The 24,478-nt window shown below is 37.9% G+C and overlaps 1 protein-coding gene across 6 annotated transcripts in view; it reads left to right on the top strand.

Annotated features, from left to right (window-relative positions):
• EXOC1 (exocyst complex component 1) overlaps positions 1–24,478 on the top strand; it is an 86,999-nt gene that overhangs the window by 54,219 nt on the left and 8,302 nt on the right. For 5 of the 6 annotated variants that reach the window (XM_029235000.1, XM_029234999.1, XM_029234998.1 and 2 more), the window contains 3 exons: positions 1,556–1,755; positions 4,207–4,401; positions 6,055–8,811. In XM_029235000.1, the coding sequence (XP_029090833.1) occupies positions 1,556–1,755; positions 4,207–4,401; positions 6,055–6,207 (548 nt within the window). In that variant the 3' untranslated portion in view covers positions 6,208–8,811. Of the gene's footprint in view, positions 1–1,555; positions 1,756–4,206; positions 4,402–6,054; positions 8,812–24,478 lie in introns of those variants that run through there. The other variant, XM_029234997.1, reaches the window with a different exon arrangement.

Here is a 24,478-nt window from a genome sequence, read left to right as displayed (position 1 = left end):
ATACTATAATTCACCATCTTCCTATGTCAGATCACACAATTAAGTTACAGAAACAGTGTGGATGTGTTGTTTAATTTGAAATAAATGATCTGATTGCATCTATTCAGGAATTTTTAAAGCTAAAAGATTGACAGGAAGTGGAATTATCTCACCAGTTATAGATAACATATTTTCAGTGGAAACAGGTTTAGGGGAAAGATAGATAAATTATATGATTGAATGTTTGTATGGTTGATAGTTCTTTTAAAATTCAAAGTAGCTTTGCTTTTTCTAATTGTAAAGTAATATATGCTCATTACATACCCCCAAAAATCAGCAAACTGATTTTAAAAATCAAGAAGAAAATAAGGATAATTTGTAATCTAATCATGCAAAGATAACATTTAATTTTTTCCCTGCTAAACTTTTGAGTATCTCTCTCTCACTGGTGTATATGTACATATTGTGTGTGCGTGTGTTCTCTAACTTAAAAAGTTTTATCATACCTTACACACTGTTTTGGAACCTACTAGACTCTGTACTTCTAGTGTCTTTCCTATTAATATAGATAATATTAATTATTATCTATATATATATCTAATATATCTAATTGTCTATTAATATAGATAACCATAATTGTCTATTAATATAGATAACCATAATCATTTTTAATGATCGCATAGTATTCCATGTATCATTATTTATTTACCAGATCTTTTGTTAATAGGCATTTAGTTTCTTTCCAGTTTCCTCCATATATTTTTGTATACTTGTCCAATAATTTCCTTAGGATCAATTATTAGAAATGGAATTACTGGGTCAAAAATTTTGGGTCTGTGTTGAGGCTTTTGCCAAATAGCCACACAGAAAGATTATACCAGTTTAGTGCTTTGAGCATTTGGTGAAAGTTTCTATCACATCTGCATCAAAGCCCAATATTACTAGGTATTATCAATCTTTTTATTCTTTGTAAACCTGAAAGACTATAAATCAGTTTTGTTTATGGTATGTTTTACCGTGCAAGAGCTTTCAAATTTTATTTGAAATATTTATTCATCATATTTATTTGTCTTTCTCTTTATGATCCTAAGTTTTGTGCCATTCTTAGAAAGTTCGTACTATCACAAAATTTTTCTTTAATTTACTTTATTTTTCTTAGTACTTACGATTATATTCATTTATTTACTTGCTTTTAACATTTTAAGTACTTGAGCAATTTAGAATTTGTTTGTCTGAAAGATGTGAAATAAGAATCCAAATTTAGTGTATTCAAAAGGACCAGCTAGTTGTCCTAAACATTTTGAATAATTCATCATTTCCCCACTGATTTGAAAAGCCACCTTTATTCTATACTAAGTTTCCATATATATATATATTTCGGACTGTTTTAGAATGATTTTTCATTAGGTTTAGGTAGATGTGAAAATCCTTCAATACAGTATATTTTATTCTACTAAGTCCAGAAATGTGCTTACTTCTTAAACTTACAAATGAAAAAAATCCTGTAAATTTTTCCTAGCTAAATATGGTTATACTTATATCAGGATGTTATATGTTTTTTCTGTTTTCATTTTAGTGGAGAAAGTAGCTAACGAAAGCCAGAAGACGCCCAGGGATGTAGTCATGATGGAAAACTTCCACCATATTTTTGCAACACTTTCTCGTTTGAAAATCTCATGTCTAGAAGCTGAAAAAAAAGAAGCCAAACAAAAATACACAGATCACCTTCAGTCTTACGTCATTTACTCTTTAGGACAACCTCTTGAAAAACTAAATGTAAGTATATTTTCATTCAGTATATATTTCCTGGTTTTGAACCTGTGTACATATGAATAACACAATAGACATTTGTTTTAAATTTGCTCATATATTGATGCAGGAGGATAAGGAAGGAGAGACTCAGATACTTAAGCTGCCAGTGTGCCAAGACACTGCTAGATGTTTTATATACATTATTTCTTTTAATTCCTATGAACAGTGATGTGGAGTAAGATGGTATTATCCCCATTTTACAAACAAAGAAACTGAAAGTAAATGAAAAGTTATAATAACTGGAAAGTAGCAAAGCTGGGGGGTGAACCGTAGATTTAGGCTTTTCCATTACACCAGACTCTTATTTCTTACCTCATAAATGGCTAACCTTTATCCCTAGTTCAGATGAAGATTTTGAAAACTTTATCAAGATAAAAGGAAAACCAAAAATTGTTTGGTTCGTTGCCTTTTCTTTTCGCTTCTTTTCTTGACTTCTCATTCCCCAGAGCAAGTCTGATCATTAAAAGTGAGAAATGAGGGATTCCCTGGTGGTCCAGTGGTAAAGAATCAGCCTTCCAATGCAGGGGTCACGGGATCAGGGAACTAAGATCCCACATGCCACGGGGCAACTGAGCCCGCGTGCCACAATTACTGAGCTCGTGCACCTCAACTAGAGAGCCCAAGTGCCGCAAATTACAAGAGCCCACGCGCTCTGGAGCCTGTGCGCCACAACAAAAGAGCCCGCGTATCACAACTAAGACCCAACACAGCCAAAAAATAATAAATAAACAAAATAAATATTTTTAAAAAGTGAGAAATGATAGTTTTAGAGAATTGTGCAACATAGTAGAAGCTTAAATGGACCCTTCTAACTAACTTTGTCCACAGTATGATTAGTCATCTTCTGTAAGTTTTTAACTTGAGATGAGTCAAATAAAAATTACGTATCTGTTGTCAATAATTCAAATAATTGTTTTGATTAAAAGACATTTAATCAGATGCAGAACCAGTTCTTTCTAAAACTTAAGAACAGACAGATATTCCTTTAGGGTAGAAGGTTGGTCTCAGACCTAAAGCCTGCATGATACTTAGCTGCAACATAGAGGCACTTCCTTTGAAATCAGATTTAAAGCAGAAACATTGATAGACCCCTTATTATTTAACATCGTTATGGAAAATCTAGCCAATGCAATAAGACCGAAACATAAAGATATACAAAGGAGAATCAAGGTTATAATTACCTGTATATAATATGTTGGAATTATTTTATCTGGTAAAGTAATAGGATTCAAGATAAATATATCAAAAAATAGTTTATTTCCTATATGTTATAATAACCAATTAAAAGTCTCTGTAGAAACAAAATTTTAAAAGTAACAGGGATAGACTTGTCAAAAATTACTGTCAAAAAATTAATAATATATAAGAATAAGTAAATAATAATTGCTAAGAAAATTTTAGAGAAAAGTAATGACTGGATTTGGCTTGTCGGTATTAAGTCATATTGTGCTCAAATAAAGACTTGCCAATCAATATGCATATTAAAAGACCAATTATAATTAAAAGACAACCTGAGGAGAATATTTGTAACACCATGTCAGTATATTTAATCTAAAAGATCTTTTTAAAATCAATGAGGAAAGCACTAAGACCTCAACATATAAATGGGCAAAGGTTCTGAATGTACCACTAAGCATCTGAAAAGCAGGTTAACTTCATTTATAGCCAAAGAATTCTGAAATAAAATGACAAACTTTTTTCACTTTTTAAAGTGGCAAAGATTTGTTTTTTAATTGTGCTAATGCTGATGATAGTATGGTAAGATAAAAGTCTCATATTACTGTTGACAGAAATATAAACTGATTGATATATAAATATAAACTTTTCTGGGAAGCAATTTGTGTATGTATATGAAGAGTCTTCAGAATGCTTAACAATTATACTCTATAATTTCTAGAATTATAGTCTAGAAATTTATGCTGGGTAGTAATCAGTAATGTGGGTAAATACTTAGGTATAAAAATTATTTGTGACAACTGTATTTATAAGAGTTTTTTTTTTTTTTTGATGAGTAGATTTTGCCAACTCCAAGAAAAAAGAGTGAAAAATATTAAATACCCAATACTGGAGGAATGAATAAACAAATTGTAGTTCAGTCATTGGATGGAACATTATGCAGCCATTAAAATGTATACTTTGGGAAAACATATAAAATATTAAGTGGAAAAGCAGCGTGCAAAATTATAATCTCATTTATGTACTCACATCAAAAGACTAGCAGGAAATCTAAAATGTTGATAGTGGTTATCTCTGAGTGGCATGATAATAGCTGATTATTATTTTATCCTTTATATTTTCACACATTGTCTGATTTTTACATAATGAATATATACTATTTTATAATCAGATTTTTTTTTAAATTTAAGTGGTAATGAAAGCAGTTCTTAGCCATTATTTCTTTCCATTTCCTCGAAGCATTTCTTTGAAGGTGTTGAAGCTCGGGTAGCACAGGGTATAAGAGAAGAGGAAGTAAGCTATCAACTTGCATTTAACAAACAAGAACTCCGAAAAGTTATTAAAGAGTATCCTGGAAAGGAAGTAAAAAAAGGTCTAGATAACCTCTACAAGAAGGTTGACAAACATCTATGTGAAGAGGAGAATTTACTTCAGGTATGCTTTAGTTCTTTGAACCATCCTAGATTGCACATCCTTACATATGTCGCTTTTCTCTAAAATATTCCTCTAGAAATACTATGCATTTTCTAATTTTAGTGTAGGAGGAAAGTTCCACAAGGTACAGACCAGATTAACGAATTGTGAGGGGAAGAAAGGAATAATATTTATATAAGCTTATATGACTATTCCTGTTTATTTTGTATTTCTTTTTTATTGTTTTGAGGCATTAAGTTGTTTTTCTTTTGTTTGGGGATGGGTTTTTTCGTTGCTTTTTTGTTTTGTTTTAGTTTTGAGGGTGGCAAGGAAATGGAATGGTGTATAGTACAGTGGAGTGATTCTGAGCATAGGGGTTGGAGCTGGAAATGGTTTCATAATCTGGCTCCAGATAAAGCTTCATGGTTTGGGGCAAATTACTTCACCTCTCTGAGCCTCAATTTCCTTATTTGAAAAGTAGAAATAATACCTCTCCTGTATACTGGGCACTACTATTACTGTCATTGCCATTTTATACATGAGAAAATCAAAGCTTAGAGAGGTGGAGTAATATGACCATGATGCTATAGCTAATGAATGGTAGAGTCAGATTTAAACTGCCAACTGAGCCATCATTCTTTATAAGCCATACTAAAAGGCCCAGAGATGAGTGAGAATAATTCTGATTTTAACACCATGGAAGGCTTCATGAAGGAAAGCATTTGTGTTAGCCTCTGAAAGTCAGATACTAACTTAACAGATAAAGTAGGAGAAGTGGCCTTCCAGGTGGATGAAATACCATGAGCTAAAAGATGAGAAGCAAAAAAGTGTAAGTAAAACTGTTTAGTAAATACTCTTAAGTTGTCTATTAGGAATTCAGGGTTTATGAGATTTAGGGTTTATAAGGAAAAATCCCCTCAACTGGCAGATAGGGATGATTTCATAGTACCCACCCTCACCAGGTTGTCATGAGACTTAAAAAGGATAATGTATACATAAAGCACTTTGCACTGTGCTAATATGAAATAAGTCAATAAATATAACCTATTAATATTAGCTGTTATGTCAGTGTGTGTATCAGATTCTGTCTTGATAGTTGTGCATCGTGATTCCCACTTCCAGATTATAAATCCTCTGATGGCAGATGATTGGTCTGACTCATCTTGGTGTCCTCCATGGCATCAAGCAGTGTTTTGCATCATCAATTTTAGATAAAGAAATTGTTAAACTTTCATATGAAATGAAATTTAGGCATTCAGTGTTGCATTTCATTTAATCATTAGTCTTAGTTTCATACATAGTTGTGCATATCCTCATCGGTGTTGGATATTGGAGTAAATATAATAACAGCTAAACATAATGAGTGCTTACTGTGTCACACTGTTCTGAGTACTTTACGTGTATCTACTCATTTAACCTCACCTGAAGCTTGTGAGGAAGGTATTATTATCATTACCCCAGTTTACAGATAAGGAACTTGAGGCACAGAGCAATGATGTAATGTACTCAAGGTCACAAAGCTTATAAGGGGAAGGACCCAGTTTCTATCTCCAGAATGCATGTTCTTAACTATTATTCTAAATCCTTAGAATATATCCTGACATTATTTCTACATACTTGACTGTATTATTTCCATTCATAGTTTAACGACTCTTATTTTCATTTTTATTATAGGTGGTGTGGCACTCCATGCAGGATGAATTTATACGCCAGTACAAGCATTTTGAAGGTTTGATAGCTCGCTGTTATCCTGGATCTGGTGTTACAATGGAATTCACTATTCAGGACATTCTGGACTATTGCTCCAGCATTGCGCAGTCCCACTAAACCTTACAAAAGAAGAAAAGGTAAATGAAAAAAGCACTCTGAGTACACCAGACACTATTCAAAAACATCAGACACTATTCAAAAACATCAAGCAACCGTTTTGAGAACCAGACTTAAAATTTTATGTATGAATGTCAGATAAATGGGTAATACCATACCACAAATATTCAAAAGCGATAGTACCAACCTATGTGGCAGTTTAATTTGCCCAATAGGTTGTATACTAAAAGCATTTATCTCGGGCTTCCCTGGTGGTGCAATGGTTAAGAATCCGCCTGCCAATGCAGGAGACGTGGATTCAAGCCCTGGTCCAGGAAGATCCCACATGCCGTGGAGCAACTAAGCACGTTTCCCACAACTACTGAAGTCCGCACACCCTAGAGCCCATGCTCTGCAACAAGAGAAGCCACTTCAATGAGAAGCCTGTGCACCACAACGAAGAGTAGCCCCTGCTCGCTGCAACTAGAGAAAGCCCACATGCAGCAGCGAAGACCCAACGCAGCCAAAAATAAATAAATTAATTAAAGCATTTATCTCATCATAAATGCCTTTATCATTTTTCCAGACTGTCCAGGAAATTTTCCTGTATTGCCTCGCTTCTTATATTTAAGAGTGGTTATCCTGGGCTTCCCTGGTGGCGCAGTGGTTGAGAGTCCGCCTGCCGATGCAGGGGACACGGGTTCGTGACCCAGTCCAGGAAGATCCCACATGCCGCAGAGTGGCTGGGCCCATGAGCCATGGCCGCTGAGCCTGCGCGTCCAGAGCCTGTGCTCCGCAACAGGAGAGGCCACAACAGTGAGAGGCCCGCGTACCGCAAAAAAAAAAAAAAAAAAAAAAAAGAGTGGTTATCCTATGTGTAATGCATTGGGAGTTCTTCAGCTTTCACTAATTCAGTATTGCTTACAAATGTAACTACTAAAATTTTGTATAGAACTTTTTCCCTCTAACTAATGTATATATGGATAGGGATCTTGTGATGATCAGTTGTAAACTTGGAATTTGAGGATTATGTGACTCTGTGTAGCAGTGAATCTAAAATAAAGAAGTTTTCAAAAAAATTAAAATTTGGTAGTATTATTCTTAGATCTATCATGCTATCATTTGTATAAAAGCAAGTTCTTATAAAATCAGTATATAAAAATGAATTACATGTCTATTTACCATAAACCACTTAAAAGTATAATAATAAGAAAAATAAAGGCATTTATAATAGCATTAAAAACATTTAGTATTTAGGACTAAGTCTAATGAAACATGTGCTATGGACTGAATTGTGTCCCCTCAAAATTGCTATGTGGAGGCCCTAACCATGCCCTGCCGTGTGACTGTATTAGAGATAAGGCCTTTAAGGGGGTGACTGAGGTTAAATGAGGTCATAAGGGTGGACCCTGATCCAGTAGAACTGGTACCCTTATGAGAAGAGACACCAGAGCCCCCTCTCTACAATGTGAGGACACAGCAAGAGCGCAGCCATCTGCAAGGCAGGAAGAGAGAGACCACCAGAACACAGCCATTCTGGCACCCTGATCTCAAACTTCCAGCCTCCAAAACCATGAGAAAATAAATTTCTGTTGTTTAGATCACCTGATCTCTGGTATCTTGTTATGGCAGCCTGAGCTGACTAACACAAGATGAGTATAAGACCTTTATGGAGAAAATTATAAAATTATTAAAAGATATTTTAAAAGGCTTAAATAAGTAGAGGATTATTTCGTGTTTCCAGATAAGAACACATAACTTGGTAGAAATGAGAGTTATTCCCAAATTTAAAAATTCAGTGCAAACTTCCAGTTTCCAGTCCAGCAAGTAAGAAGCTTGAAAGTCACCTCTCCATCCTAACAACAAGTGAAAAGCTGAAAAAACTTAAAAGCAACTTCTTAGATCTGTAAGAGAAGCAAGGTCACAGGGCAAACCACTGCCACAGTTGGAGAGATTAATAGGAGAACAGGGAGAATTACAACTTATTGAAACCTCCATAGGAACCAGTGCTAAAGTAGGAAAAAGAACTGTAATTGACAGCTTGCTGGAGATGAGTATGGATAAGTCAGAGAAAAACCCTGGGGGAACACAGTCTTTGGGGGTAAAACTTTTGTGAGTTTTACCTCCTATAGCTCTACCAAGTTCTCACATTGAATATTGGAGAAAAATTCCCTTGTGCTTCTAGCAAAGGGAGGGGAAAAGGAACCAATTTGAAATATGCCAGAATATTCTACTCTTAACAAAGTCTGCTGTCAGGAGAAATTATTTAACCAGAGCCTAACTGATCTGGGAGAAGGGAAATACCCAAATCCAGTTGGCTCAAGCCTTCCAAATGGAATGGAAGAGAAATACCCAACTTCAGCCCACTCTAGTCATCCTTTTCCACGTAAAGGGGGAGAGGGCATTGAAAAGCACAGGTAAAGTTCACAGTCAAGAGTACAGGCTCATTAAAAGACTGAGACCTTATCTTAGGGCTATAGAGCGCTTCCTCTCCCTCTACACCTCACCACCACATTACTAAGACCTATTTACAACAGTTCTTTTTACCCAGTACATCATTATTTGACTACCAAGAAAAAATTATAAGACATACTAAAAGGCAAAAAACAGTTTGAAGAGACAAAACAAGCATTAGAACAGACTCAGATATGGCAGGGATGTTGGAATTATCAGATCAGGAATTCAAAATAACTATGATTAATATGCTAAGGGGTCTAATGGATAAAGTAGAAAACATACAAGAACAGAAATGAAGAAGGCCTTTGATAGGCTTACTGGCAGACTGGACATAGCCGAGAAAAGAATCTCTGATCTTAAGGATATCACAATAGATACCTCCAAAACTGAAACACGAAGAGAACAAAGATTTTTTTAAAAAAAACAAACAATGTCCAAGGACTATGGGACAACTACAAAGGGTATAATGTGCTTGTAATGGGAATGCCAGGAGGACAAGAAATACAGAAAGGAACAGAAGAAATCTTTGAAACAATCATGACTGAGAATTAACCCCAAATCAACGTTTGCCAACAAATCACAGATCCAGGAAGCTCAGAGAACTACAAGCAGGATGAATGCCTGAAAAACTATACCTATGCATATCATTTTCAAGCTACAGAAAAATGAAAGATAAAGATAAAAAAACTCCTGAAAGAAGCCAGAGGGGAAAAAAACATCTTAGCTATAGAGGAACAAAGATAATTACATCCCGCTTCTCAGAAACCATGCAAGCAAGAAGAAAGTGGAGTGCAGTATTTGAAGTGTTGAGAAAAAAACCAACCTAGAATTCTGTATCCTGTGAAATTATTCTTCAAAAGTGAAGGAGAGAGAAAGACTTCCTCAGATAAACAAAAATTGAGGGAACTTGCTGCCAGTAGAACTGCCTTGCAAGAAATATTAAAAGAACTTTAGAAGGAAAATGACACAGTTCAGAAACTCAGATCTGCATGAAGAAAGGAAGAACATCAGAGAAGGAATAAGTGAAGGGAAAATTAAAACTTATTTTTCTTATTCTTAATTGATCTAACAGATAACAGTTTGTTCAAAATAACAATAGCAACGATGTATTCAATTATGTATGCATATATAAATATGCTTATGTATAAGTGAAATGAATCATAGCAGTTATAAAAAAGGATGAGAGGGAGGAATTAGGATTATTTTATTACTATAAGCTACTCTTACTATCCATGACACATTGTAGGGTTATTTGAAAGACTTGGATTAGTTGTAAATGTATATTGCAAACTCTAGGGCAAACAATAAAAAAGTTTTAAAAGAAGTATAACTGATATGCTAAGAAAGGAGAGAAAATGGAATCATATAAAGTGCACAGTTAAAACTACAAAAGACAGAAAAAGAAAGAATGACAAAACTAGGAACAAAGAACAAGGGCAACAAATAGAAAACAGTAACATATATGGGTAGCTATTAATCCAACTATATCAAAAATCATTTTGAATGTCAATGGTCTAAATGCACCAATTGAAAGACAGAGATTGTCAGAGTGGATCAAAAAACAAGACCCAACCATATGTTTTCAAGAAATCTACTTTAAATATAAAGACATATACAGAATAAAAGCAAATGGATGGGAAAAAAATATACCATGCTAACACTAATCAAAAGAAAGCAGGAGTAGATATATTAATTTCCGACAGAGCAGACTGCAGAGTAAGGAAAGTTATCAGGGATAAAGAAGGGCATTACATAATGATAAAGAGGCTAATTCTCCAGCAAGACCTAACAATCCTTAATGTGTATATGCCTAACAACAGAGCACTGAAATATGTGAGGCGAATACTAATAGAATTGCAAGGAGAAATAAACGAATCTACTATTATAGTTGGAGATTTCAGTATACCTTTATCAGAAATGGACAGATCCAACAGACAGAAAATCAGTAAGGACATAACTGAACTCAACAGTACCATCAATCAAATGGAGATAATGGACATCAATAGACTACTTCATCCACAACAGCAGAGTATACATTCTTCTCCTGATCATATGGAACATTCACCAAGATAGACCACATTCTGGACCATAAAAAATGGTTCAGAATAAATTTGAAAGAATATAAATTATCTAATGTCTGCTTTCAGATCACAGTGGAATTAAACTAGAAACCAAAAACAGAAAGATAACGGGAAAATCCCAAAATATTTGGAGATTAAAGACTCAATGCAGTTCCAGTCAAAGTCACAACTGTTTTGGTTCGGTTGGTTTTCGTGGGACCCAACAAGCTGTTTCTAAAATGTATACAGAGAAACAAAAGGCTAATAGCCAAGACACTCCTGAAGAATGAGGTAGAAGGAATTTCCTTATCAAGAATTATAATTAAAGCAGCATTGTATTGGTGCAAAGATAAATAAATAAACAAGTGGAACAAAACCAGGAGTCCAGAAACAGACCCATACAAATAGAGACCCTTGCTTTATTACAGATGTGGCATGGCAAATCAATGGGGGAAAGATAGGCTTGGAATAAATAGTGCTGGAACAGGTTGTTCATAAGAGAAGAGGTAAAAATCGAGCCCTTATCTCACACCATGTACAAAATGAATTCCACATGGATTGGATTCCTAATTGTGAAATGTAAAACTATAGAACTTAAGAGAGTATCTTTTTACCTCAGGAATGGGAAAGATTTTGTTAAACAAGATGCAAAAATGCAAATCATAAGGGAAAAAAAGTTGATAGATTTGACTATGTCCAAATTAGGAACTTGTGTTCATCTTTCATGAAAATGAAACAACAGACCACAAACTGAGAGATGATAACTGCAACACATATGACAATCAGCATCCAAAACTTATAAGGAACTCCTAAAAATCAGTTTAAAACAAAAAAGACAAACCAGGGAATTCCATGGCAGTCTACTGGTTAGGACTCCGAGCTTCCACTGCAGGGGGGAAGGGTTCCATCCCTGGTCGGGGAAGTAAGATCCTGCAAGCCACACGGTGCAGCAAAAATAGAAAAAGACAAACCAATAGACAAAAAGGACAAAAAAAAAAAAACGTACAGGCATTTCACAGAAGAAAGTGACAGTATGACTAATAAGCACATGAAGTGTTCACTTGACATTAGGGAAATGTTTTCCCTGATTGAATTTAAATTAAATTTAAAAGGATGTGAGGTCAACAGAACACAAATGCTTCGGGAGGAAGCATAAGTTGGTATAATCACTTAAACAATTTAACACTGTCTAGTAAAGTTAAAGATGAGTGTAACCTATGACTCAGCAATTCCACCCCTAAGTCTGTGCTCCAACGCAGTCAATCTGAATCCAAACTACACGTTAGAATCACCTGGTGTGCTTGTGTAATACGGATGTCTGGGACATTAAATTTCAGCTGAGCCAGTGTGGAGGGCAGGCATCTATAGTTTTTCAAAGCTCCCCAGTGATTCTGGTACTCAGTGTGGATTGAGAATCACTGCCATAAAGAGACTCATGTACTTAGGCATTAGCACCAAGTCTTAACAAAGACCCTATCAGTACAGTTTGTAATAGCAAAAAATTGCAAATACCCCAAATGTCCATTAACAGTAGATGGATAAATTAAGGTATCTTCATTATATGCCAATACAGTAGTGAAAAATAGTGAATTTTATCTGCATACAACAGTGCAGATAAATGCCAGGAAAATAATGTCAGATAAAAAAAAAAATCACAGAATACATACTGTATGATTCTATTATAAAAGTTCAAAACCCAAAATTAAACTATATGTTGTTTAGAGTTGCAAATGTGGTAAAACTGAAGAAAAGCAAGGAAATGATCATAAAATTCTGGAGAGTGATTAGGGACCAAGAAGGGAAGTTTATGGTACCTAGCAGGGACAGGATTTTTTTTTTTTTTTTTGCGGTACGCGGGCCTATCACTGTTGTGGCCTCTCCCGTTGGGGAGCACAGGCTCTGGACGCGCAGGCTCAGCGGCCATGGCTCACAGGCCCAGCCACTCCACGGCATGTGGGATCTTCCCAGACCGGGTCATGAACCCGTGTCCCCTGCATCGGCAGGCGGACTCTCAACCGCTGCGCCACCAGGGAAGCCCCAGGGACAGGATGTTAAAGGCATATTGTCATGTTCTTTTACTTAACTGGGTAGTGGCTACATGGATTTCATTGTACCATGACACTTTATACCTTACATATACCTTATAAATCTTATTTCATATTAGTTCAACATTTAATTTAAAAACATAAATCAAACTCACATATATGTGTGTATATATCTTTATTGATATATAATAAAATTTGAACATTTATAGATGGTGATCTGGAGCCAAAGAAGATCGAGTGACTTGCTCAGGGTCTAAGCCAAATATTAACAGAGCTGATATTCCACACAACAATAACCTTCCTCTCAAAGTGCTGGCCTTTCTTTTACCCTGTTGATAGCAGGAATGATACAAGTATAAATATACTTACATCTAAGGACCAAACATTATCTAATATCTCCATTAACAGGCAAAGGTTAATTTTACCTGAGGTGGTGTGGCAGGTAAAAGAAAGAAAAGGCAGTGGATGACTCCCATCAGCTATAGTTTTCTGGATCTTAAAGATCTATACTATTGTATGCTAGATGGGATAGGGAAGGAGAAACAGAGAACTTTTAAACAAACTACTGAAGATGATAACTTAGAGCAGGGATCCCCAACGCCCAGGCTGTGGACCGGTACCAGTCCGCGGCCTGTTAGGAAACGGGCCGCCCAGCAGGAGGTGAGCGGTGGGCAAGCAAGCAAAGCTTCATCTGCCTCTCCCCGTCGCTCGAATTACTGCCAGAACCATCACTAGCATTACCATCTGGACCATCCCCCCACACCCCAGTCCATGGAAGAATTGTCTTCCACGAAACCGGTCCCTGGTGCCAAAAATGTTGGAGGCCGCTGACTTAGAGAATATAAATAAATGAAAAAGTGCTGAGAAAGTAAAAATGGCTATGCCAGGAAGGTTAAATATGCAATATTAGAGTGGTGTCAAAGAAGTAAGATTATTTTCTCATAACTGCCTGCTTTGGGGTCCTCTACATCGGCACTTCTCAAATGTTAATGTACATAGGGAACAACCAGGAATCTTGTTGAAATGTAGTTTCTGATCCAGCAGATTTTGTGTGGTCCAAGATTCTGCACTTCTAGCAAGATCCCAGGTAATATCAATGCCGCTGGTCTACAGCCCACAGTTTGTGTTGCAAAGCTTAACGGTGATGTAGAGTTACATCATTCATACCTCTGAACAAATCAGGATAATTTGGGTTTTTTCACCTTTGGGAGATAGCTGACATTTATGCTTGTGGTTTTAAAAGAGTTCTCAGTTTGTAATATTTGGTGGCACCATGATACCATGGTATAATGCTCACTTAATCCCTGACTGAGTATAGTACTAAATGCATTTAGGAGGGGGAGCATTCAAAAGACAGTGGGGTAGATGGAAACGGGGAGAGGTATATATGAAAACAGACAGGGAAAGCAGGTGCTAACAATGGAGAATACAGCAAGCGAGACAAAGCAACGTCGATCTATGAGCAAATCACTTGCCCCACAATCTTGAGAAAGCAGCTTCTGTGAGATCAGCATCTCAATTAATTTCACTTGCAAGATGGTGAGTCCTTCAAGAAGTTCCAGCCTAGTTAGCTAGAGGAGAAGGTAGTGGAAAAGAAATTAAGAAATTGAAGGAATGTGCTCTAATCTGAATTTTATACTTGTCTCCATTTAATTTTAAACAGTTAGCCTTTCCGAATCCCCTGTAAATTACATTGCCCTGTAATTCTCTCGTAAGAGCCTATTCTTCTACTTCATGGCAGTTACCATAATATGAAATATGTTTATTTGTCTTTCTGCTTCTTCAGTGTCTTATCTCCCCTACTTAGCCTGCAGTCTTTATGACTAGAATCAAGATTGTTCTGTTTACCAGTATCTATCTAGCACACGTAAGTACTTAATAAATGTTGAATTTAAAAAGTAAAAAGTGGGACTTCCCTGGTTGTCCAGTGGCTAAGACTCTGAGCTCCCAATGCAGGGGGCCCAGGTTTGATCTCTGATCAGAGAACTAGATCCCGCATGCCACAACTAAGAGTTCACATGCCACAACTAAAAAAAGAGCCCGCACACCACAACTAAAAGGATCCTACAGGCCACAAGGAAGATCCCACATGTGGCAACGAAGATCCCATGTGCCACAGCTAAGACCCCATGCAGCCAAATAAAAAATATTTTCAAAACAATAAATAAAAATAAAAGTAAAAAGTGAACAGGGAGACCTGAATTGTTAATGCATGAAAGGAGGAAACCTTCACGTGTATTTCTTTACGATTCTCTTCCATGTTTACAGTACGACCATATTCTTGAAAGTAAGTTGCATTAGGGCAGAGGCTCTGCCTGCTTTGTTCACTGCTTGAGCCCAGCACTTAATGTGCCACCTTGCTTTAAGTGCTCAGTAACTAGATGTGGAAGATAATGTTCATTCTAGGTGCTGAGTGAAGGAACTGTTATAAGGAAATTGAGCCACAAGATAAAGCAAAAAGAAAAACTGCTGTACTCCCTGTTTTTATACAGGGTCTTGCACAGTGATATAAATTCAACAAAGACTTGATGAATTAAATTCATGGAGGACCTAAATAAACAATGTCTTCTGTAGATTTCAGATATGCTCTTTTTGGGAGGAGGGTTTTCTAGATCTACTGTCAATTCCTCTGATAGATAATGTGGGCTATGGCGTCTGCCTACTCTTCCTTGCTAACAGAGCTCTGCTTTTTACAGAGTAGGAACATGCCAGAAAAAGTGAAAAATCAAGGTTGGCGTAAACCCTTGGATCTCAACCTGCTGCATATTACAGTTGTTGGGGAAACATTTAAAAATACTGATATCTGCACCCCACCCCGGCCAAATAAATAAGAATCTCTGAAGGTGGAGCCCAAGTTTTTACAAACGTCCCGGGTGATTATAATGGGCAGCATGTTTGCCCTGGTCTAAGCCTGCCATGACTATCCAGCTCTCCTTTGCCTGTAGTTAATTTAGGAATATGCATCTATGCGACCCAGTTCTGGTCAGTGAGATGTAAGAGAAAAGTCTGCTAAGGGGTCCTAGAAAAGATTTTCCACCCTGACATAAGAGGAAGTTCATAAGATATGCAGCGTCTTTATCCTCTATGTCTTCTTCCTTCTTGGTACGTTGTGATATGAAGAGATCATGAGGTAGGATCATGAAGGTAGGAGGATTACCTGAGCCATCAAAGAAAATGTAAATCATGGAATGATACATGTCAAAAAATAATATGTATATGAACAGTAGAGAGAGTAGGTACAATTATTTGAAATTTTAGGGTATTGAATTTAATTTCTTTAATGATTATCTAAATGTTACTATTAATCATTAGAGGTTTCTATTTAATTTTCACTGCACAATCATGATCCTTTTAGCTTTGTAGATGATTTAAATAATCGTATTGCAAACAGGTCTGAGAGTTCTTTGGAAGAAATTTTATGTTGTTTTATTAGAATTTAATATTTCTTTCCTTTGCTATAGTTTAAAAGAGCCCTTTATCTTTGGATATCTTTCTGGACCAACAGTTCTTATTTTACTCCCCCAGACTTTGCCAAGCTGTAACTAAGCCAATATCGATTCTCTGCAACTACTTTGAGGTCGGGTTGACAGTCAATATTGTAGCACTTAGGGAAAGAGAACTTTCTAAAAGTATTTCTAAGTAGTGGAATAATACAACATTTAATCCAAAACGCCACATGCTTTTCTAAGACAGTTGGTAGGCCCTAAATTTAATTTGAAAAAACAAAAAATCTTGAAATGGTTTGTATTAAAATTTACTCATTATAATTTTACTTACTTTTTTTAAGCCAAGTTTACTTATTAACTACAGCTATAAATGTACTATATCTAACTTGTGCTCATAAAAAGTCATTCCCATATTTGTTTATTCAGGAGGAGTAATCTGCTGTAAGATTGCTCAAACCATAACATTTAGCACAGGGAACAGTTCTCTAAGTAGAAGAGAGAGGGGCAACAGTTAATGAGAGTGTAATAGATGAATACTTTAACCTTTACTGATGTAGCCTGAAATTATGCACCTCTCCCTAGGGCATCACCTTAAGAATTGTGATTTCTCTTCTTATTCTCAGGGTCCCTTGTCTTTTAAATAATTTCCTGCCTCTTAGCCTTGTCTTTGGACCACAGATTTTTTTTTTCTGCCTGAAATATTATAGTATTGCTGTTCATCAGGGGGTGTAAAATTTATCAAAATAATCTAGAAATGAATTGAACTGTTTCTCCTTCTATATCGTAGTAGAATCATTCTGGATCCTGGTAAGACTATCCATCACAGTCTCCATGCTCTACAAAGATTAGGCAGATGACTATATTAGCTGGACCAATCAGGCTCTCTTCCTCTGCCAGGAATCTGAATCTTGGGCAGAGTGACCCTGAGTGGGATGAAGGCACTTAGAGTTAAATCATTCCAATGGTCACACCAAAAGAGACCACCCATAAATGTCTTCTATAAAGATCTCCAAAGTTGTCCTGGTTTCTATTCCTCCCAAGATCAAGTGGTTCTGTTTTCCTCTGAGTCTGTGAATCACCCAATATTCTTTCCATATTGCAGTCAGGGAGTGGTAGGGAGCCCTTAAGTTAGCTGAAGTTAGTTTCTGTAGCTTGCAACCAAAGATCCCCAATTAATGCAGACTGAAACATGTATGTACACAAAATCAAATCAACTATATAAGACAATAAATGATAGATGCCAAATGTACGATACAGACAGTAAGTGTTGTAATAGCGCAGAGGACTTAGATATATCTGTGGTCTGATAAAGTCAAGAAAGACTTTATAAGGAAATTGGGATATGCATCACTGAGTTACCTTCACCCACCCATTGGGCAACACCCATGAAGATAAATAGCAGTGTAACATTGAGCTAAGAGCTCAGGCTCTGAAGTCAGAGAGAACTGGGCTCAAATCCTCCTCTCTCTGGCTGTATGATCTTGTTCAAGTAAGTCAGCCTTTGTGCCTCATTATCCCTATTTGTAAAATGGAAAGAGTAGTACTCCTCTCATAGGTTCATTGTAAGGATTAAACCAGATAATGTTTGTAAAATGTTTAGCACAGTACTAATAAAAATTCAATTTTAAAAAGAAACAAATCAATCATGCATTTCTTTGCAATGGTTGAGAAATCGGACTCATCTCTCCAGGGTGAGTGGATAATGCACTCACATACGTTCTCAGGACAGAGGGAGTCTCATCAAGTCTTTTTGTCTGTGAAGCCATTACCCACAAAGTCTTTAGTAACTTGCTAATGTTATTTCATTAGCCTTTCGCAAACCTGTGAGACAAAGCACAGAAGAAAGTTTCTAGCTTCAACCAGACTTCCAAGAAAGTGTTTTAGAATTCCCCCAAATGACATGGAAAAGAGGCTCATTCACAGATTCTGGAAACTAGATATGAACTGGGTCCTGTTTCTTATTCCTACACCAATAATCTATTCACTAGATTGGTATGTCTCTTCTGCCATTTTAATCAGACCGCCAAAGTTACATCCTTTTTAATTTAAAAAAGAATTATATTACTACCTTTTAAAACATTGATGAATCCAATTGATCAATCGCCGCAGTTCATTTTACTTGAGCACATTAGATAGCAGAGTATATACTGGCTATACTTTATAACACATCAAAAATAAAATAAACCATGAAGCTGTGGACATTACTGCTATGGTATCAGGTATTCACACAAAAACCCAAAAGCCTTGATGAATTGCCTTGTCATCATCCAAACTCCTCATTCTATTACTCAGTGTAAGGTTCCTTAAGTATAATGGGAAGCATTTAAAAGAAAACTGTAAATGAAGCATCATAATTTAATTGCTGTTCTATTTTAATCAGATGTAATCCTATGAAGAAAGCCCAAAAAGTAACTAAACTAGCATCTTAACAAGTTTACATAACAGCAAATTTTTAAGACATTTCATTTACTTATATTATTTGATAATTCATTATTCAATCATTTATTCATTCATCAAACACTTGCTAATGGCCTGTGGGGCTACAGAGACAAGAGCAAAAAGCGCATAGTGTAATGGTAGAGATGGGCAAGTAAAAATATCCAACCCAAATGCTTACAGTCATTATCTTTAGAGAAAAGAGTAAAATGGGGGACCAGAGCAGGGAAAGTATTAGAAGTTTCTTGTGACTTTTGATTTGTAATCTCCTGTATGGTTTGAATTCCTCTACAAGCATATACTAGTTGATAAATTTGAAACATGGTAAAATGAAATGTTAATAAGGTTAATATCTTAGACATCATCAACATAATTGCTCTCTTTTGCTTTTCTTAGCACATATTTTTCTAGTTGGCCCAAGACATCAACCAGTCTCAGAAGGAGACAAAGAGATCTGTTACAGAATGAGAACACTGATTGCTTACTGGGTGCCAGACACTGCTGTAAGCAATTTACATGTAATGCAAGGAGAAAGAAGTAATACTCAGCTTCTGGCCTTCAAAACAAGATTGTGCAGCCAAACAATAGTTCAAAAGCCAGGCTATTGTATTGGGAGGGGATATTCTAAATTCTTTTATTCACTTTCAGCCCCCATCCATTAGGTACTAAGCCTGGATGCCTTGGCTCAGAGAGTTCTCACCTGGGGTAGAGAAGACACCCCTTAGAGAGGGTCTAATTATGGTGGAAGGAAAGTGCGATACAGAGGGATGGGAAGGGGAGCCATTCCCCTTCAGCCCCAGGATTGTGGGAAGGAAAGAGCAAGAGAGGAACAGAGTGGTCAGACATGCATCCTGGCATGTAGTATTAGCTGGGGAAGACGTCAAAGGCGGAAGGGGGCGCTTATCTCCACTCCCCATTTGAGACTTGGAGAAGAGGCCTCATTCCAGCCTGCTTCATATCAACCCTAGTGGGGCCAGCATGACCAGGCAGAGGGAGGTCATGAGGTTTAACTTTAGAGTCAGCTATACTCTCTTCATGGCGCCCCTGTGACCAAGACTCTCCAAGAATCTGGCTGGGGACTCATAGTGCCAGTGAGGTGGGTGAGGGCCTGCGACATGGGCTGGGATGAGTCACAGCCAGAAGTCAGAGGAATAAGTTGTGTTGGGAGGAGCCCCAGGGAGGCAGAGAGAGAGCGCCACCAGGGAGACAAAGAGAGACCCATGCCTCACACCAGCCACAGGCAGCTGCAATGCCGGCGATGGTAAGAGCAACCAGGTAGACAAGGGTAGAAGAGGTTCCCAAGGCCCACAGTCTTCCCTCAGCTACAAGGTGAGGCAACTCCACACCTCCCCACATGCATACACCCAATTCACGTCTTGGAGCCCAAAGGGTGAGAAATCTGACAGACTGAGCTTTTATTTTCCTAGACATACTAACAACCCCCTTTAAAGGGAGTGTTTAAATTACTGGGTCAGATCTAAACATTAATTGTTTTTACTCCTTACCAGCAGGTGTGGACCAGGGAAGAAGGCTGGATCAGTTAACAAAGGGACCACAGTTTCTCCAAATTTCCGAGACGTGGTGTGAGTTAAATTCACAATCCTGCTAAGTCAGTCTAAAAATCAATTACAATTCAGGGTATTAAATGCTATGAAAAGAAGCTGCTATGGGAGCTCTATGCAGCAGAAGTAATTAATGTATTAGATCAGACCCATAGAGCATCCCACCCAGGATTCGGTCCTCCCAGGGGAACCAGCGCACATGTGCTGAGGGGCCGAGCGAGGGAGCGTGGTTGATTTTGACTCGGCATTTCATTAACTGGAAACTTAAGGGCATTCCTTAAAATATCACCAGTTTGGCATCCAGTGATTTCTACAACTCTCCTTGAACATTTTTATACATCTGCACCATTTCTTGGAGGCTTTAAATCTCTGTTTAGAGGCTATTCTGGAAAGTTCTGTTCGTCATCACCCAATTTTGGTGAGTTAGGAAGAGTGAGGCAAGGCAGGTTCTCTGTGTATCAGCATCTTCCTCTTCAGATGGTTTTTCCCCTACTTTGAGAAAAAAGGAAGCCACCATGTTTATTTATGTTTGAGGTTTAGATAGTAAGCATAGTTTGCTCAGAATGGCTCCAAACATAAGTTTTCTTTCCTCACGTCCAGTTCTTCCTCTTGCCCCTGGATAATAACTCAGGCAGATCCCATGACTTTTTTGGTGTCTCTGAAGAAGAAGAAGTCCTTGATTAGTAATTAAAATACCCACAACAGTTCCCTGTCATAAGCAGAACATTAAACGTGGTTTGGTGGTCAATGTTCTCACCCTTTTTCAGCTTGGGTCCGCTGCTGGCAGAGAAACAAAAGGAAGTGGTCCCTTGTTTTCCTCTTTTCCCATTCCCACTTCAATTCCTCCTCTACCCAAATTGCTACAGGAGGGAGAGGAGGGAAGAGGCAGGGAAGTTCTTAATTGACCAGTGTTTCTGTGCTCCAACGTCTGCTCTCAGGTGTTTAAACCTGACTCTTTCTTTGTTGTTGCAGATGCTTTGGAGACCCTCCTCCCTGCTCTGTGGGTTTCTCACCTACAGCTCATTTGCCAAGAGTCAGTGCATCTCAATTCCCAGCGGGCTCTTACTTCTTCTCTGCCTCCCGAGCTGGCACCAGCCCCAGCTCCCCTCAGCAGAAGACGCCTCGTCTTCCTACGGGCCTTCCTAGACAGGACCTTCTTCTGTTAGGGTTTAGTTGCAGACCAGAGAAACCCCTCTAGATTGTTTCAATGGAAATGGACTTACAACCAGGTTGCACGAGGCTTACAGAATTGTTTGGAAGGGATAGAGGAAGAGGGTCTAGGCAAAGCTTCTAGAAACAGCTCTCACTCCCAAGATCACATCTCCTTTGTGGTCAGGAAAGCTTCCACCAATGCTCCCGGCAGCTCCTGAAGCTACCTGCTCCACGACCCATCCCAGCCAAGTGGATGCCTCCGGTCCACCACTCTCCTTCCTTTATCCCATTCCTAATGTGTCTCACATGAGTGCAAATGATGGTGGAACTTCAGCTGCAGGCAATCCAGGAAAAACAACACTCAGCTTTCCAGCCTCTCAGACAGGAAGGCATGCCAGGAGCCTGGAGTTGATGCCAAGGGACCCAATTCACAGGATCTGGTACAGGAACAGAGATCTCTCACATGAGGCTCATACCTGATTGTGGAAAAGATACGGCAAAGTCTGAGAGGGTGCCCTTAAGTCAGGATTCTCTCCTTTGTTCAGGGGACACGAATTAAGTGGTCTCTTTAAGTGCTCTCTCTCTCTTGATTTGAGATGAAGAGAGAAGTCCTCCAAAAATTCCTGGATCACTTCTAACATTTGGTTCCACTTGTTAATAGAACCCTAATTTGGTATGAGAATAGGTCATAAATTATTCAGGCCTTTGCCAGTGACTGCTCTAGGAGGGGGCCTGGAACCCGGTTCTGGCCAGTAAAGGGAACTTTACCAGTGGATTCTGGGAGACATTTCTCTTTGATGAGAAAAAGGCCTATGAGGAAAAACCTTTTATTTTCTTGCCATGAAATCCCTGCTCCCTGCCCTCGCTTCTTGTTTTGGGTGCTGATGCATGTGGACCTGTTACTTAGACTTGTGGCAGCCATCCTGTGACCATGGGGCAAATGGTCTGAGGCTGAAAGTCATCCACTGAGGAGAGAGAGTGGAAGCATGAAAAGTGGTCAGGTCCTTGATGGCTCCATTGAACGACAAACCAGGACAGGACTCACTTCTGTCAGGTATTTTGTCAAGTGAGACCACGAAATGCTTTTATTAGTTAACCAGTTCTTAGTCAGGCGTTCTGATACTTGCAGCCAAATGCATGTTGACCGATACTCAGGGTGAATCACTGGAACCCATGATAAGTGAGAGAGAGAGAGAGTGATTTGGAGCCCAAGTCAGCAAGTGAGTATTTTCATGTTTCTGCACAGTCAGGACTTTCTGAGTAAGATTTACCAGAACCCGGGTTAAAGAACAAGGCTTGGAAGTTTAATTATGACTATGACAGAATAGATAGTGAGAAAACTCTGGAAAGAGTTACCTCCCTGGAGGTATGTGTTTACATTTCAAATGGGGGCAAAACCTGGAACTAAGGAGACCTCCCAGGATATGTAAACCAGGAGAGGTTTCACTTGTCTTCCCCGAGACATCTATTTATATTCCAGAAGGTCAGAGCCCAGGACCTTTCCCTTATCTTCCCAAGGAAAATTGGTGTTAACTAGGCAGCAAAGCTTTCTCTCCCTTTCTCAAGAGAGGAAGGAAGAGAGCTATTCCTCTCATACATAAACTCTCAGATTCTTATTTGCGGGGGGAGTTCCTCTCCTGCAGTACAGAACCCGGTACATATACGGCAGCATCTGACTCCCTTCACCTCGCCCTGGGGGCTTGGGCAAGGATAGTTATTGATGTAAGTAATAAAAACTGATCTCTGCACCAGAAACCTCATATTTGCATTCAGGATAATATACATAAATATAGATATTAAAAACCGGTCAGCTGTAGAAAGAGGCTCGTGCATGGCTCTTCACTGGAGAATGTGACTCAGTTGCTAAAAAGACTAATGTGATACTAAGACAGTATTAGGATACGTTGAATGTACTGTGCAGATATCGCAAGGGAAACAAATATATCCCAAGCTTCAGTCCTAATCTGATGCAACCATTTCTGGGTATAAATCTCAATAAGAAAACTGAGAAACTACAGTGTTTCTACTCCAGAGAAAGTAGCCAGATAAGTGATGGGCTTGGAGACCCTGTCATGTGAGCAAAGGTGGAAGGATATGAGTATTCTGAAAGGTCATCTCACGTATGAGGGAAAAGATTCACTTTCTTTTGATTGCTCAGAACAAATTGCTCACACACAAGGAGAGGCAGATTTTGGCATCATATAAAGAAGTATTTTTCTAACAAAGATTTCAGCAATAAAATGAGCTGCTTTGAAAAGTAGTGAGTCCTCTTGTCATTGTCAGGTGGCAGCTGGGATGGCCATCTGTTGGAGGCGTTGCGGAAGAAATCTGTGTTTGATGTGGGAAGTTGGTCTAATTGACATTTTAGGACCCTGACAACTCTCTGTCTCCACCAAGTTTAACTGATCACCATCTGAATATTCTCCTTTTAGCCGTTGTCCTATAGCGTTCCCTTCCTTGATAGTCTGTCAAATTCAGAGTTGTTTTAACTTCCAGAGTTAAAGTCAAGGCTCTGTCACTTACTTTGTGACTCCTGGTAAATTACTCAATCTCATCTGTAAAATGGAGATACCAGTACTTCCTACTTCATAGGGTTAGTATGGTGATTAAATGAAATAGTACCTGTACAGCATGCACAGCACTTAAAATAGAACCTAACAAGCACTCAATACCCAATGGTTGTTATTAGTTTCTTAGCATCTTCACTATTGTCTTTCTCCACCTTTCACTTGGCTACCTACTCATCCTTCAAGTCTCTGTTGGTTTTAATGTATATGTCTCTTATTTTCAGTGAGTTTGAGTCTCTTGTCACATGATAAAGAGCTATTTGAGCAATTACATTTTCATACCTTTTTCATTTAAAAATTAATGTCCTGATATATTCTATCATGTGTTAGTCATTTTACTAGCAATTTGTAGGAGCTTTTTATATATTAGGTCTATGATAATAGTTGTAACATTTTCCCCAGCTTATCCTTTGTCTTTTGGCCATAGAACTTTTGAAGTTTCCTTTGAAGGTTAGAGCATGTAGAAGGTTTTTAACATATATATTAGTATTTATTAATCTTTTTATTCATGCAGAGCCCCCTCTCTTATCTCTATGCTTACTGACTCCAAAAGGTGATTAAAGGTGT

Source organism: Monodon monoceros, unplaced genomic scaffold (assembly GCF_005190385.1).
Source record: "Monodon monoceros isolate NGI ecotype Baffin Bay Population unplaced genomic scaffold, NGI_Narwhal_1 Super_Scaffold_20, whole genome shotgun sequence".
Taxonomy (NCBI): Eukaryota; Metazoa; Chordata; class Mammalia; order Artiodactyla; family Monodontidae; genus Monodon; species Monodon monoceros.
Note: the sequence above shows the minus strand (reverse complement) of the source record. Positions and strands in the feature narration are given on the sequence as shown.